Source organism: Camarhynchus parvulus, chromosome 3 (genome assembly GCF_901933205.1).
Source record: "Camarhynchus parvulus chromosome 3, STF_HiC, whole genome shotgun sequence".
Lineage (NCBI taxonomy): Eukaryota > Metazoa > Chordata > Aves > Passeriformes > Thraupidae > Camarhynchus > Camarhynchus parvulus.
Genome location: NC_044573.1, coordinates 94,132,714 through 94,149,657, shown reverse-complemented (window position 1 = coordinate 94,149,657; position 16,944 = coordinate 94,132,714). Strand labels below are relative to the sequence as shown.

At 43.7% G+C, this 16,944-nt stretch overlaps 1 protein-coding gene across 2 annotated transcripts in view; it reads left to right on the top strand.

Moving 5' to 3' along the window:
• Positions 1-4,587: 4,587 nt before the first annotated feature.
• Positions 4,588-16,944, top strand: part of KCNQ5 (potassium voltage-gated channel subfamily Q member 5) — a 277,234-nt gene continuing 264,877 nt past the window's right edge. For both annotated transcript variants that reach the window (XM_030946119.1, XM_030946118.1), the window contains exon 1: positions 4,588-4,997. In XM_030946119.1, the coding sequence (XP_030801979.1) occupies positions 4,642-4,997 (356 nt within the window). In that variant the 5' untranslated portion in view covers positions 4,588-4,641. The remainder of the gene's footprint in view (positions 4,998-16,944) is intronic.

Below are 16,944 nucleotides of genomic sequence, written 5' to 3'. Positions count from 1 at the left end.
GAGTTAAGGGACCTCATGAAGAAGGGAAAGCTGAGAAAGCAAGCAAGCCGTCCTTTCTGCTAGTTCAGTGTATGAATGCCTCATGCTATTGACAGTCTTACTTCTCTAATTTATGTGAAAAAGCTTGCAGGAGAACATCCCAACATCTTGGAATATTAGTGCAATGTATTCCAACACTTTTAATATTAATATCAGAGCCCCGCTACAGCTGCGAGCATGTTCCATGTGCTGACTGGACAGCGTAAAATGTGCATCCTAACATGCTGTTCACCTCATCTGACATTTTGCTCATGGTTTATTATTCAATAGTAATGCTTGATTTGGGTTTTCCTGGAGGTGCATACCATGTATTATAGGCTACACAACAAACAGGTCAACATAATAAATTAATTATTCCTAACACCTATGTGCTTTGAAAACTTATTCCTGACTCTTGTACACTTGTCACCAAGAATAGCTATGAGTATTCCCTCCTCCATACAATTAGGCAGAAAGCTAAAAATCTTACAAAGAGGTGCAAAACTAGAGCATACATGATACCTTGCACTATTATATAACATGAAAAATGTTATTAACAAGGAACTCAAATGAACTCAAAACATGATACCACAGTAAACCGACCATTGCAAGGTGTTGCTACAGAGGCCCCCAGCTTGCACTCTGGCTGCTTTTCTGCTTCAAGCAGCCACAGTGTGTATGTGATTTCTACTGTTCCCTCTTTTGCTGCTTTTGAGCATCTCACACTGCTTCATAAATTTATGTTAACAATCCCTCTCTCTGTGAAAAAATTGCTACCACCCGCTGTGACAGATATGTAATTTAGGCACAAAGACAGAGAGATTCTTCAAATCCATATAAATATTAAAAGCTGCATATAGGTCCTCAGCTGGTGTTCATCAGCTTGGTAAGCATCTACCAGTGACTTGAGGCAACTACATGCTCAGGTGCTTTGGCTTTGATGTGGATAGGCTACAGATCCTATCTGTCCTGGCAACATGGAGCAAAGCAGTGAACTGGGCCTCCTGAACTCTAGTCAGTGTCCTCCAATATGGCTGGTCTTCCTTTCCCTCTTTGTTTTTGCCCTGTAACAAAGTTCTTCTTCTATCAGTATCTACCCTGTGTCATAATTGAACCAAGTGTATTTCAGTATTCCTGTTACCTATTTGCAAACTTAGTCATTGTGAAGGCTTGCTTAAAATTCTAGTGTAGCTAGCCCCAAAACTGCCCTAGTAGATGCCTTAGAAGTGTACGTGCTCCACCAAAAAAAAAAAAAAGTTATAAATAAGGGAACAAGAGACTACCACTGCTGTTTAAATTGCTTCCTCTCTTTAATTAAAATAAAACCAGAAACACTGATGTAAGACAATATATCAAAAGTAACTCATTGGAAAGAAAACCCTGAAAATACCAAACATATGTGACATTTGGTTCCTAATCAAAAATTATTACATGTATCAGCTGATCCTTCCAAAAGTCAGGATATGTAACATTTGATGTACACATTTGGAAAATGCAATGCAATCTTGAAACCTGTCTTTTAAAATCCAGAAGAATATGTTGTTGATATTTGCTGTAAAGCTCAGTAATAGTGACTCTAAAGCTGCACTTAGCATGCCATTTTCCTTGTCCCTCTGCAGGTGTGATATACTGTACCTGCAGCCTCGAGAAGCCAAGATTCCTTGGGATGTTCTTGCCTTGGAGATTTCGTCAAGTAGATCTTCTTACTGACATCTGAACCCAGGATGACCTTGGACCATGCGGACATGCTAGAATTTCACACGACTCATCTCTGTAGGTATTATATAGTCTGAAGCCAAAATATCAGGGGAATTTGTTGTCCTATAAATACAGACCTGTATTTTGCAATAAATACTTAGATGAGGACTAGCTTTGTTACATAGCACAACCCCTGTGCCTGCCAGAGGGCTGGCAGCTGCCAGGTCTCCACATTCAACCAGCAGATCATGCCCTGGTTATCTGACATATGAACAAGTAGGGATTAGATTAATTACCATAAATGTCTTTCCATAATACATACTTTTAAAAGGATTTATTTAATAACAGATACCAGATGGGAAAATACACTTGTTCCCACGCTGTAAAAAATAAAATTATTCATCACTAAATGTATTACTTTTGTTAGCTTCTAGTTCTTCTGGAATCTATGGCTACATTTCAATACTGGCTCAACTTGTGCTCACAGACAGTTTTCCTTATGATTATTTAAATTAATTGATGATTTTAAGCACCACTAGAGGGCACAGAATTATAACAATATTTCTTAATGGATCACAAAAAGTACATCAGGAACTGGAGTTCAGTAATGTTCACAGTTTATTGGCCCAATCCTCAGTTCAAAGCCTCATTCCTATCAACAGTGATGCACATGTGCTGCTGTGAGCTGCGCCATTGCCCACACCAACAACTGAACAAAGCTCGGGGGTTAGCGCCCTTGGGACAGAGGCCTGGCTCAGTGGGTTGGACTGACTATGTGCTCTCAGTTAAAGTTTGGCTTTCCAGAATTTCCGTATCAGCCCTCAAATCAAAGTGACTAAGGCCACTAGAGTTTAAATCTAAGCATGATTCTGGAGGAGTGGCTGATGGTAAAGGCATGCTCTACATCTTCAGCTGTAAATGAGTACATAGGGATGAGAAAAATGAAGAGTATAAACACTTGTGTATATCAAACCAGGGAAATGCAAACAAGTAGTAAATGAAGGATTAACTAACCCAATTTACAATTCAAAGAAAGAAGAGTAGATATGTGCCACTGGAAAGCTTAAATATTAATGGGATTTCTGTGGATAGTTGTATCAACTACTTAACATCTGTTTTGACATGTGTGCTGTTTCTGCCATCCCTTATCACGAGTCTGAGTGGCCACTGTGGTTCACATGTTAAAAAGTTCCTGTCTGAACTGGCCTGCAGTGGAGGAGAAAGTGTAGAGAAGACAGGAGGAAGTTTAAAATCATCATTCAAAGACATCTGATTGAATGGCATTGGACACACTGTAGCAACGAATTACTATTGGCGTTGTGTCCATGTTGCATTAATAGGGGCACAAGTTAATGTTCACGGCCGAAATGTGAAATGAGTCTTACAGTTTCTTCTTTTCTGGGAGTTGAAGACTGTGCGTTAATCAAAGCTCGAGAGCCTGGCCTCTAACTAGCCAGCACAAAGGAAAAGAACCCCGAAAATTAATTTCTGAATGTTTCTATTGAATTTCGCTTAACATTAGCATACACCTTACTGTTTTTCATTAACACTTCAGGAATTAGAGTCACATTTTCACATCGTGGCGCTCAGGCTGCAAAACCACTGACATGCAGCTATTTCTCGTGAAGTGGGTGCCGAAGTGCCGGGAGCGGCTCGTCCTGTCCCCGGGGCACGGCCGGCGCTGCCGAGCTGCGGCCCCAGGAGCGGCGCGGGCGGCGACTGCCCGCAGCAGGCGGCCGCGGTGTGCGGGGGGAGTGCTAGGGGATGGCCGGGGGTCGCTCGCCGAGCACTGGCGATAACCCACGGGCAAAGCGGGCGCGGTGAGGCGGCCGGGCGGGCAGAGCGGTGCGGCCGCGCCTGCGGGTGCCGGGGTGGGTGGTGTTTTTTTCCGCAAGCTCACCTTGATGCGGCGGGGCGTAAAAGGGCCGCGCTCGGCAGGGGGAGCATCGCTGTCTCGGCGCAGCGCGGGCACCGAGCGGCGGCACCGCTGCGCTCCGGTCGCACCGCGCCGGGGCCGGAGCTGACGGGGGCCGTGGGGGAACCCGCGGGAAGGGCAGGCCTGCCGCTGCCCCTGGGATCTGCTGTCTCGCCGCCGCACGAGGCCGGGACACGGCGGAAGCGCCGGAGCGGCGTGCCGGGCCGCGCCGCCCCCTCGGGGGGACACCCGGCGGCTCGTCTGCGCTGCCCCGCCCGGGCCGGCCGCGCTCCCTGCCCGCAGAGGGGTCCTGCCGCCGGCCGATCCTCCCCGCTCCGCCGCCGGGACTTACGGCAGTTTTGTTACTTTCTCGGACTTACATGGACATTTCCCGGGAGCGCGCGTAGAACGCGGGCGCCGCGTCCCGCCAGCCGCTCTCCGCCCGCCTCGCCGCGGGCACCGCCGCTGCCTCTGCCGCTCGCGCCCCGGGACGCGAAGGCTCCCGGCGGCGCGGCCCCCGCCTGCACCCACCGGCCCGCCCGCTTCGCCGACTTTCTCCGCCGCTCGGAGCGAGAGCAACAGCTTGCCCGGCCCGGCCGAGCCAAACGACGCGGGAGGCAGCGAGGGAGCGGGCGGCGGCGGGCACCGCCGAGCCGCGGCCTCTCCGCCGGAGCCGCGAGGAGTTGCCGTCCCTCCCTCCTCCGCGTCCCGGGCCGCGGAGCCACGCCGGGCGGCGCTGCGGGGACCGGCGGCGGGGCCCCGCCGCCCGGGAGGAGAGCGCGCCCGGGGGCGCCGCTTCCCTCGCCGGGGCCCCCGCGAAGCTGCCGCAGGCCGGCCCGCCGCGCCGGGCGCCCAAAGTGGCCCGCGCCCCCGCGCCCCGCGGGCGCCGCCCGGAGACCCTCGGCCCCCGCTGCCTCTTGCGGGCTGCTGCCGCGGGGTGCCTGGCCGCCGCCGCCCGCGCCCTGCTCCGCCGCGGACCCGGCGCCCGCTCCGGCGCCCGGGGTGATGCCATGCCCCGCAACCACGGCGGCGGGGAGGAGGGCGGCTCCGCGGGGCTCTGGGTGAAGAGTGGCGCGGCAGCTGGCATGAAGGATGTGGAGTCGGGCCGGGGCAGGGCGCTGACGAGCTCAGCGGCCCGCGGAGACGGCCTGCTGCTCCTGGGCACCGGCGGCGCGGCCGCCCCCGGCGGACTGCGGGAGGGCCGCCGCGGGAAGCACGGCGCCCGCATGAGCCTGCTGGGGAAGCCGCTGTCTTACAGCAGCGGACCGAGCTGCCGCAGGAACGCCAAGTACCGCCGCTTGCAGAACTACCTGTACAACGTGCTGGAGCGGCCCCGCGGATGGGCCTTCGTCTACCACGCCTTCGTGTGAGTACCGACCCGCTCCTCTCTCCTCCCGTCCCGTCGCGTCCTGTCCTGTCCCGACCCCTCCCGTTCGTTCCACGGGCTGCCTCCCACACCTGTCCTGAGCAGCGCCCTGCCGCACGGCGCGGCTGGTACCTCGCCGCCTGCCCCTCCGGTCCCCGGGCATCACTCCTGCCGGGACATGGGGAGGACGAATACCCCGCGGGTCGCTCCAAGAGTGCCCGGGAGGAGTCAGCAGAGGCGTGGGAGCCGCTGCCACCTGCGGCGCGGCTCGCCGCGGGCGGCGGGAAATCCCGCTCAGCCCTAGGTGGGAGGTGATGGGGGGAAAGCTCGATTCACCCGGCAGAGAGCAGACGGGGAGCACGTTCTCGCTGGTCTCCCGGGCGCCCGAGGCAGCCGGTTTGCGCGCGTGGAGACTGCGCGGCGCTCCCGCAGATGCCGCACGCCGGCCTCGAGATTAGACGGAGCGAGGAGTGCCGGCGGCTGCCGGGTGCTCCCCGCGACGGCGGGGCGCAGTGGGCACGCCAGCGGTACCCGCGGCGCCTGTCCTGCCGAGAGGACACCGAGCGCTGCGCGGTTTGAAAAGTTACCGCCGCGGAGCTGCAGCGCTCGGTTCTCCCTCCAGAGTGTTTTCCGGGCGCGCCTGGTCCCCGCCTCGCAGGGAGCGCGGGTGACAGCGCCTTCGCACGCGGGTGCTCGCCGCGGGATGCTGCGCCTCAGGTGCGGCCACCTGCCGCTGGCAGCGTGCAGCGAGCGGCCGCCGGTGCCTGCCGCTGCTGAGCTTTGATCTTAGCAAGTGACGGTTCCTGCCGCACTCATCCTGAAAAAGCCGGTGACGGAAATCTAGGTTCCGTCCCATCGCTCAGTGGAGAGCGGTACTGTCACCGCGCTGCGAAACTTGTGCTGCTTTAACTTCAAGAGGCTTGCCCGGGACACCTGTGCGAGAAGACCCGTGGCTGTCACTGCTTGCAGTATCCTTGGGGTCAGCCATGCTCCTCAGTTCACTAGCAATCCTCTGTTTTTATGGGTTTTGGTAGTATTCGGGGGAAAGGCCCTACACAAAATCCTTTTTGATGGCTGAGCAAAACATGCGGCAAAGTCTGTCAAGGAGTCGTAACAGTGGATCATATTTATGGGTGAAAACGTGATCAGTTACAGAGGAAGGAAGTTAAGCATTCCTGTATTGGGGATATAATGCAATTTATTGTTATGTTTGACTATAGGAAATACATCATAAACGAATCAGAATATTTAACTGATAAGCTGTAAGTAACTGTATTTGTTCCAGGACAGTCATGGAAATCAAGCTAGCGGCTGCAGCATCTTGGCTAAAAAAGCAACTGTTCCCTAAAAGCTGTTTGACAGCATAAATTGTGCTCCTCTCCCAGCAGTAGGAGAACCCTCAAATCTTACTTTAATAGCAGCTGTTGTAAGTAAAATGTGCCAAAAACATGGCAGTCTGATTAATAAGATACTTTGTGGATAGATTCATTTAGTAGATGACAATTACTATAGACAGCAAGTAGTAGAAACATGCTTAATGTCATATATTATTCAGTAAGAGGATTTTTGTCCACTTAGAGGATCTTCCCATTATTTCTGTTTTACTCTGAAAATCAACTCTTACACCCAAAATGTTCTTCTTGGAGGGCATTTTTTTGTTACATTTTGCTGTCTGGGACCTTACAGGTGTTTTCTTGTGGCCTGGATGGATGTAAATTAGTATTGCAACAACCACCAAAATATGGACTAGGAATCATTTTATGTCAGTGCCTGAAGTTGCCAGCCAAAATATGCAAATGATAGTTTCGGACCTTTTTGTTTGAGTTCGTGATAGAAATCTTTAAAACCAGAAAAGTTCGAGTTGGAAGTACAGCTGAGAAGTTTAAACCTTGGAAAAAAAAAAGGTGGTAAATTTCCAAACAGAGTGTAGTCATGACACAGCAGCGCTGTAAACAAGGAAGATTGCCAGCTGCGTTTCGATAATTGCCTGCATAGAAAGAGTGCCAGTTTTAATTTTTAATTGCAAATGGCAATTTTGGCAAATGTAATGCCAGCATTACATCTTTTATCTGAACAGATCTCTGTGAAATAGCTTGAAACATTACTGTAGTATAAGACACCCAGTAATATTATTACCTTAAAGTATCTGTCACTGATACAGTGTTTAAGGTGCATCTGAAGTTCCATAGGATTTGTTTGACAGCCATCCTTATTGCTAGTGATGCCGCAGTCTACAAATTATTTTAATGTGTTTGTATAATTCTGATTTAATCACAGTCAGATAATAGGATAATATTTATGGTGTTCCAGGCTGATTTTTTTCCAGCCACTTGATCGAATATAGTTGCATCTTGGAAACCAGACTTTCTTACAGAATTAAAAACCAAACCAAAACAAAAAAGCCATAGCTATTTGAGAAAAGAAGTCTTGAGACGAGTAGCTTAGAGTTGCAAAGACATTACAAAGTACGTGGAGGAGATGTCTGTTTCTACCAGTGCTAAGCTATTCTTGTCTGCAGTGGAGCCCATTATAGCTCTGTACTATTTCTGTTACAGGAATGGGCTATCTGGGGTGAGACCTTTTCAGTAGATCATTGGGCTCCTGAAACCTCACACTGATATGCAGGTTGAAGTAATGCAAAGGTGGTTACAGAGTTTTGGTTCTAAAGGCTTTGATCTAGCACTATAGATTTGCGTGCTTGTTTTTTAAATAAGAACTGGGGAGTTGAAGATTTGTTACAAATAAGAAATCATTCATGCAGTGATATCAGTGATATTTTCATGTATCACTCCCATAGGGAAAAACACTTCTCAGAGCTGAGAACTATGCCCAGTTAGGTCTTCTTTTTTGTTCTTGCCCTTTCAAATAAGATAAAAATAGGCCAGCCACCTAAGGAATGAATGTTGTGACCTACATTCAGAAGTCAATTGGTTAGTTTATTTGTAAATACAAACCTGCCAGATTCTAGAAAAGACAGCTATTTTGCAAACTTCTGCAGCTAGGGGAAGAAGTTACTCTTGAGCAAAGGCCTTTGATTTCAGTAAAGTTGTGCTGGGGAGCAGAGCCATAAATGACATGTTTCTTGAATCCTTTTTTGTGCACCTCAGGAGTTCTTTACATTGAAACTCCTATTAAAATTTAAGATTTTTCCTGCAAGTTTTTGAAAACCTTCATTTCAGATACCGCTTTATGCCACACCACATCCCCTACATGTGGAGCCATGTGCATATTGAACACGTGTGCTTACATTAAAAGGCTGTGATACTGTAACTTTTCAAAAGCATTGTCTTGGAATGTCACAGGATTTCTTTCTGTTATTGCTGTTGCAGTTTATTATGGCTTGTTTGGTGTGATAAAAATGTGCAGCCATTGCCTTAGAATGATCAAAGGGGAATTCCAGATGTGTTGCAAATTTAACTCTGGATTTCATCTTCAGTTATCATAAGGTCTTTGTATTATTTTTCTTCTTAATTGACATTCTGAAAATGAGATAGCATGAGATGTTCAGAAAAAAAATACTGCTCTTTGATACTGTTTATACTGGTAGGATATAATTAGTTGCATAAGTTTCCTAATTTAACATGTTGGATTTATTTCAGGAATAATAAAGTTTCTGTTTCTTACTGACTTCTTTGTAATGTATTCCATGCAGAAGTCTTTGACGTTTGTTGTGGGGATGTCCTTCTCTTTACAAAGCTACCAATTTTTGCTCTGGAAGCATCTGAATTCCAAATCACACATCTGGATGTGTGCACAAGGGTAGGAGCATGTTGCATGGCCTGTTTTGATAGGTTTTCATGGACATCCCTCACTGGCCACTGCAGAAGAAAAGATGCAGCGTTAGCTGAATTCCAAGAGCCTGTATGGTATTATTCTTGTCTTTTGCGTTATTGATAGAAAAAAGATCGAAAAATTATTTCTGGAAAAAATGTAATGATACCATCAAAGACTTAACTAGCTACTTTAGCCTTCCAGATCTGCTGGAAAGGATATAGCTCAGTAATGATCAGGATGGCTATTGACCAGCCGGTCTTTGCATGTGAGCTAGCAGAGCTGCATCACACCGTGCCCTTGGTATAATAATGGAGGCTCCATATTCTGATTAGAAAACCAGTCATGTGCAACACCCAAAGGACTTGCTTGTTCTCATGCTATTGAAAGTAGGAGAAATTATTTTATCTCTTTCTTTTTTCCATCTTCTGGCAACTAATGAACTAGTTCCAGGTGCTTTATCGGTAACTCTACAGCTTTCATCTTTTCAGGCACCATTTCAGAGTCAGGATCTGGTGCTGTTCGGGTAACAATATATTTCTATATGTTTGTAAAAACAAATAAAAACATAATATTTACAATTAACAAACAACAGCGTTGACAACATAAATATGTAGCAAATCAAGTCTTATTAGGTACTGAGGAGATACAAATTTAAAACTCTTTAACTGTAGCACACAAACCTTAGTAGCACTTTCTTTCAGGTACAATGAATTAAAGTGGATATTTAGATGCCCTTCAGCAGTGATTTGCTGCATTTGAAGCACTCTGTGATTCTGTACATGTGCATATTTCTCACCTACACATTGTTTTGAAGGAACCTTAGGAAGTTACCCAGTCCAGCTGGGAGATACACTCTTCCCAGTCGTGTGAGGTGGCTTTGTCTAGACAGGTCCTAAATTTCCCTGGATTAAAATCCCACCACCTTGCTGAATAACCTGCAGGTCTGCAACACCTGCCTGTTGAAAAAAGAGGGGGTTTGACATGGGAAGGGAAAAATGGAAGAGCCACCCTCAACCTCCCAGGTGGCAAGTTATGGTCATTGTCCCTTTATATATGTTCTGTCACTGCTGAGAAGATTTTGTCTTCTTTATCATTTTGATTTACCTTCAAGTAGATGTAGGCTGCTACTGGGTCACCTGTTAGATTACCCTTCTGTCAGACCAAACATGCTCAGCTCCATCAATAAAAGCTCAAGGCTCCTGAGTATCATGGTTGCTCTCCAGCATCTCCTCTGTCTTCTTTACATCCCTGTTCAGCTGGGAAGGATCGCAACTGCCTGCCCTAGTGTGTGAGGCCATGCTGAGTAAAGAAGAAAACTTTTTCAGTCTACCAGTCCCAGTCTTCTAATCTGGTTGCTTGCTGCTTGCCTTATTTCTGACAAAAGCATGCTGTTGCCTTGCTCAACCTGCTGTGTCCATAGAAATGCCCTTTTTGTTGGGCCTGCCACCCAACCAGTGGGTTTCCAACCTGAATGGATACATGAGATTGTTCTGCACCAGGTGCAGATGTCTGCTTTTCCCTTAGCTGTGCTTATAGATGCTTATGGTCATGTCCAGTATTTTCTTGTTCTATCTCACTTGTTGTGTAGTGACCAGAGCAGTGGAGATGCAATCTTTAAAACCTTGATCCTCTTCTTTGTGATTGATAGAGAAGATTAAATGCTCAGCCATGCCTCCCTCATTCCTCCTCTTTCCTGGTGCTGTTCATGGACAGCAGACCTCTCCTGGAACGCTGTCATGGGCACTAAATAACATCTAGCTTCTATTTTTTGCTTGGTTTTTTTTGTGGTTTGTTGTTTGTTTTTTGTTGTTGTTGTTCTTTTTAGGGGGGGAGTGGGTTTATTTTTGTTGTTGCTCTGATGGTGTTTTTTGTTGATGTTGTTTTGTTGTTGTTGTTGGAGAGTTATTTTCCACCTCAGGATTTTCAGTAGATAAGTATCAAGAATGTTTATGCTTACCTTAGTAAAATCACATTTATTTTTTGAGGATTGATCTACTAAATTTTCTCATTTGTACTAGCCTTACTTTCTGACTCAAGAATGGTTATCCAGGGGAAGCGCCTAATTTTCTATAGAAATCAAAATAGATCCATAGCTTTCCATAAGGAAGACTGCAAAAGGCTTGCTTTGAGAAAAAGTCACCAAGAACTGGATCAGGGAAAGTTAATGCATGTGGATTTTCTTCTATTTGTCGTAAGGTTTATTTCTTAAATAAGATTAGGAATTGTGTTTAGGAGTGTGGATAGTAGGTTAGTATTGGAGTTTCAAATTAATCTACCACCTTTGCAAGCAGAATCTTCCTTCTCTTAAAGCAAGATAGGAGTTAAGAGGTTTTTTTATAATTATCTTTTTGCTGTAATTTTTTCTCACTTCACAAAACCCATGCAATGAGCATTATATGTGGGGATGAGACTCCTATCTCAGATCTATTTTTCTTGGTGCGCCAGTCTTTGGAGAGGCACTTCTTGTCTTTTTTATTGAGTGTCTTGTAGGATGTGGGGACTCTTGGGAAACTTTCCGTGGTCTCATGTGATGAAAGAACCTGCCCAAAATTACAGATTTATTCTAAGGGATGGTATATGAATTTCTAGTATGGCATTAAATATGTGTTCTCAAAGGAGAAGTGGTTTAAGTGAATTAAAGGAAGAATTTATAAAGATTTTAATTGCCTGTAAGAAAGTATTTATGTGACACATTTTCAAAGTAGACTTTGAACAGTATCTTAATGATCTAGACACCTTTCTTCACTGGACACTTTTTAAAGTTTCTCTGTCGTTCAACTTTTTAAATCAAAAATAGGTCATGATATCTATTCAGACTTGATGCTGTTTGCATGCTCCAAGTTTGACTATATTTTTAATAGCTATTCACCCTGTTTTACTGTTGATTGTAACTTAATTAGTCTCCTGAACTGAATGAAAGTACAATTGAACTAATATTTCACAATAATTTCAAATAATTATAGCATCAAATGGAATACCAATGATTATTCAATTAATAATAGTGATTTTCCTGTTCATGAGAATAAGCATGATTAATATACTTAACAAAATTCCTAAAAATGCAGTTAAATTTTTCATCATTGTTTCAGAGGAAAGGAAAAGCACATGGTTTGTTACTTTATTAATCTTCTTTTTATGGAGAAGATCTATAGAAGGAAAACCTTTTATTCCTAGACAATGTAAACTGCTGACAGTGCAAATAAATCTCACTATGGTAAGGTAGTTATTTCTTATTAATTTAAAGGTAAAACTTAGTTGCCAAGTGTTTAGCATTCTTATATGGCTCATATTTTCATTAATATAAATGGTGAATATTAATGAAATTTGCAACTGATTTTAATTGAAGCAAAATAGTCTTCTGCTCTCGTGTAGAAAAGATGGAGTAGAAAGCATGAATAATACTATTGAACAAAAACTCTTTAACATGTATACATAGTAGACATAATTCACTGTTATTCCTACTGAGGCAGTTGTTTTTATTTCACAATAAATGTTCCTTTTTCTCATCAACATTAGCACCCATACCATTTCTCAAACCATTAACACAATACAGCATGCATTCCTGGTTTTTAAGTTAATGCTGGTCCATTGAGAGTCACTTGTAAACATGTGTTATATAAAATATACTGAGTTTGGGGGAACTTGTAATTCTTTTTTCTCCTTGTTTTCTCTGCAAATTTTTTTTATTTCTTTTTGTAAATTGGTTTTACAGATTTCCTGTAAGACAGCAGATGTAGATTACCCAAGGGATTGCCACCACAGGTCAGTTAAGGTAGAAAATTCTTGAACTGTTCAGTTTATCAATTGCAAAATCATTTTAAGGAGTTGCCATTTCATGTGCAAAACCCCCCTTCCTTTAAAGATATTAATTAAAAGTTCAAAGGCTGTCTTATAGGTCAGCTGCACCTAATCAAGAAATATTTTCAATTTTCTGTTGAGCATTAGATTTATCTTGTGATAGCTATCTGAGTTGCAATGTAATTGCGTTACAGGAAGCTCAGCAAAACGTTCATCATTTGGGGCACTGAAGTGTAGTCTCAGACAGTGTCTTCTGCTTGAAAGACTATGTGATTATTTCTTAATATATATAGTCTGGTCCAGTGATGCAGAGGTGGACACAGTCCACCAGCCGGGCATATCTGAAATTTTCTGTTTGGACTTCATCCAAGAAAATCTTCAAACATAAATGTGTCTGTTTTCCTTAACAGAGATGGACATAAATATGTCTCTAAGCATTCTCTTGAAGAGTGAATAATTTTCAAAAGCATGAAGTACCTGCAGCTTCCTTTCATTATTCTATTGTGCATTCAATGGGTAATTCACTTTTTTCTCCCCACTTGTACAGAATGAAGTTTAACAAATGAATCATGCTCTTAAACTGATTAGAAATAATGAAGAAAGGAAGTTCAGTACCTGCCCACGTCTTGATTTAAGCAATATATTCCTGTTTGTCTTGGCTTCCTTCTTGCTTTGAGACTCCATAGTTTGACCAAGCAAACATATTAATGTCTCCTGAGATTTCTGTAGAGTTTTAATTCTTTTATTGCAGTCATACCTGATACCATGTGGAAGGAACAGGCTGGTGCCAGGAGTCAATATGATCAAACCAAGAGAATAACTTTATGCTTTGAGAAAAAAAATGCTGCTGAACACATTTAGATACTTCCTATTTTACTTGTGTCAGAGATTAGAACACTTGCACACACTCTTGAGGTCATTCAGTCAGAAACAGCATCTAACTTCTCCTAGGGCATTAAATTTAATTGCTTTATGTGGCCTAAGCTCATCCATAACCATGGTATCTAGAAGTAAATGCACAAGTCTTTGCCTTTGAAGCTCTTGTGACAAGAATGCACTTAAAAGTTACTGCTGGGCCTTTCTGAATATGGGTGAGAGTCCCAACATACTTGAGAGGATGTTTTGTAGGAAAATTAAGATGAAATAGTGCTTTGGATGCATTTCTATAAGTGATAGAGATGGAGGACCACTGATCCTTGGCAATGAGTTTGAAAATGTAGGCCACTCTCTCTGTGAGAAAAGTCTCTGTAAGTGCATGTTTTTAACAGTGAAACTGCCCTGTCACAGGAGAGATGACAGGTGATGGCTCAGTTGAAGCTGGCTTGATGAGGCTGGTGTGATATCCACTCTACTGCCAGGCTGGTAAGCAGGTGGTGTCCTCTTCCCATCAGGTAGCCCACCACTGGAGAAAATGAAATTTCCATGTTTCCAGAAAAATCACACCATGAATTCATCAGCTTGAAAAACTCTTTTACATCCAAGAAAGCTATGCTGACTGACATCAGAGGAAGTCTCTAAATTCATTAGGAGGAAAGAAGTCTCTTTTTCTGTTTACATCTCTGTGCAGTGGATATCTATCTGTAGAGTCAGGTTTATTCACATGTACCAGAAGAATCATTGCCACAGGAAGGAGCACAGTCTTGCTCTTTGCAGCTCTGTGCAGAAGGATCTGTATAGATGGCAGGAAGTGTAAACCCGTGTGTGAACGAGCTACTTGCAGGCATCTGTGCAACAGGGAGGGAAGAAAGAAGAGCCTATGCTGGCAGTGGGAGGGTTTTTCTTAGACCTGTCCTTCTGAATGTAGTTCTGAGAATTTAGAAGCATCAAATCACAGACTCATTCAGGTTGGGAAAGGTCTTTGAGATGACGGAGTCCAACCATAAATCTAACACTGCTAAATCCACCACTAAACCACGTCCCTGAGTTTCAGATCTACCACAGGTCTATTGAATGCCTCTAGGGATGGGAAGTGAATAACTTCCCTGATCAGCCTGTTCCAATGCTTGACAATCCTTTCTGTGAAGAAATTTTACCTAACATCCAATCTAAACCTCCCCTGGCACATCTTGAGGCCGCTTGCTCTTGCCGTATTTCTTGCTGCTTGAAGAAGAGACCAACCCCCACCTCACTTCAACAGGCCTTTCTTGTGCCTTGGGCCACACTTACTAGAAATGTCAATATAAAGTTTCTTCTTCAAGGAGGTTCCATTACACTTCAGGTGCAGCTATGGCTAGTTACAGTAAGTGTGCATGCCCTCAAGTGAATTATTCAGCTTCTAGTCAATGAATCTGTGCATGTTTCTCTCTTTGATATGTCCCAACTACATCTGCAGACTGAAGATGAAGCAGAATTCAGAATAAAAGACAAACAGCTTTGCTAATGTCTGCGGGCATTGTAAATTTTTATATAATACAATTTGCTCAAACAGATGTATTTCTTTCCCCTTAAGCTTGGAAAATAGAGATTTCATTAATGGTTGGAGATACAGTCTGAAAGGGAGTTATCCTTCCTGAAAGGTCACACTGACTGCTGACTGAACTTGTGATTTGTCTTTGCAAATAATTTGTTTGCTGGGTGGGGTGTAGGAGTTGAGAGGTTATCATTGGCTACGATGAGACAGATGATGGTGCTGAATTCCAAATACTCTTGGAAGGAATTTTCACTTTCATCCTGAAAATTCTTGTAGATGTACTTTTTAGTGGTGTTATTAATAGATTTAGGTATTTAGAGAGTAATTACTAGAAACCATCAAACTGAACAGTGATAAATGCTCTATCTTTCCTTCATTAATGATGGCAAAAAGTCATCTGAATTACAGAGATTTTATAAAGCTTCTTTAGTTTTACTTGAGAAATTCTTCCTTGGAGAGAGGTAGGACTAATCTGAAATCTTCAATGCTCTCATGTTATACATGGGCACTCTGCATGAGAATTTGCTGTTTGGAGATATTACATGGGGAGAGTTATGGTGAGAGCATTTGTGGCGCTGCAGAGGCAGAAGAAGTTATCTTTCTGTGTGGGAACACAATCATTGAGGGAAGGGAGAATTCATGAAGGTCTACTTGACTGTACCAAACTTGATTGATACGATGTATTACTTTCAGGTTAGAAATGTGCTTGTCTTCTACTAATAATATGTTTTTAATATTTCTCCCCCCGTTTTACCTGTTTTTTGTAGAGAGAAAGCTGAAGCAATAGTATGAGTCAATTTACTGGATTTATATGTAAATAAAACATGGTATTGACCTTTACATTTTTTTTCCATTGAGGTTTTGATCCTGTTTGCGGATCTAAGGAAATATCACAACATGAAAGTTTTGTTCACTACCTGATTGTGTTCCTGATTGCTTTTCCTTTGGTAAATATTCATGTAAATCTTGCTGAAGTTGAGCTTCAGTTGGTTTATTTGTGTTTGGGTCCACTCTTTGCTGGAGCTGAGGTCACTTTTTAGCTGCTCTTACAGGTCATTTCATGGGAAGGGCTGCAGCTGGACAGCAAATTGCAGTCCAGTGTCTGACCTCCAGCATGGCTATATCTACACTTGGAGGAAAACCTGGGGAGATGCATCTGAAATACCCTCTGGAATTCAGAAACTTGGTGAGAAATGCAATCCTCAGGGACTTATTCTGCAGAAAGGGATTCAGTCAGTCTTACTCTTGTCCAGGGAATTTTTCCTTGAAACCATAACTGAGCTAATAATACACATGAAATATAAAAGACATCTAAAAGTATATTAATATTAGATTAAATGTTGTTATTGCTGATGTTCATGAATGGGAAAGCTGGAGCTGAAGTAACTGTATCAAACTGAACACAATACCACGCCAGTAAGTTTCAGCAGGAGAGTATTTACTTGGAAAAATCCTTTGTATGATTTTGCTCTCCAGAATTTTTCATATATCCATATTTGTAAATTATTTCACCGCAGTGAAAGGTCATGGCATTTATTTTTTTTGCTTGCCTTTATCAAAAACTTTAGGAGTTAAATAATATAGTGGATAGTGACTGAAAACTCAGATATGTTAAGATAAAACAGTGACATTTCGGATATGATCTCTCTCTGGAAGATAAAATTTACTAGCAGAGCACTCATATAAGAAATATGATATTACGAAATCTTTATTGTGTTTTTCAAGCTTATTAATTCATGACAAAATTGTATTCTTCTCTATAAAGTAAGACTTAAATGAAAATGATCCTGACTGAAAGTGTGAACAGTTGTAAAGATTTGGAAACAATTGCAGAAGAGAGATCTCTTGACTGATCAAGAGATCTGAAGTGTATTTTGGCTTTGGAAATGGGATCAGTAATGAGAGAGGCTCATTCATCCCCCAGTCTATATTTAGCATCCTGCAGTGCACCAGTGACTGCCTTCA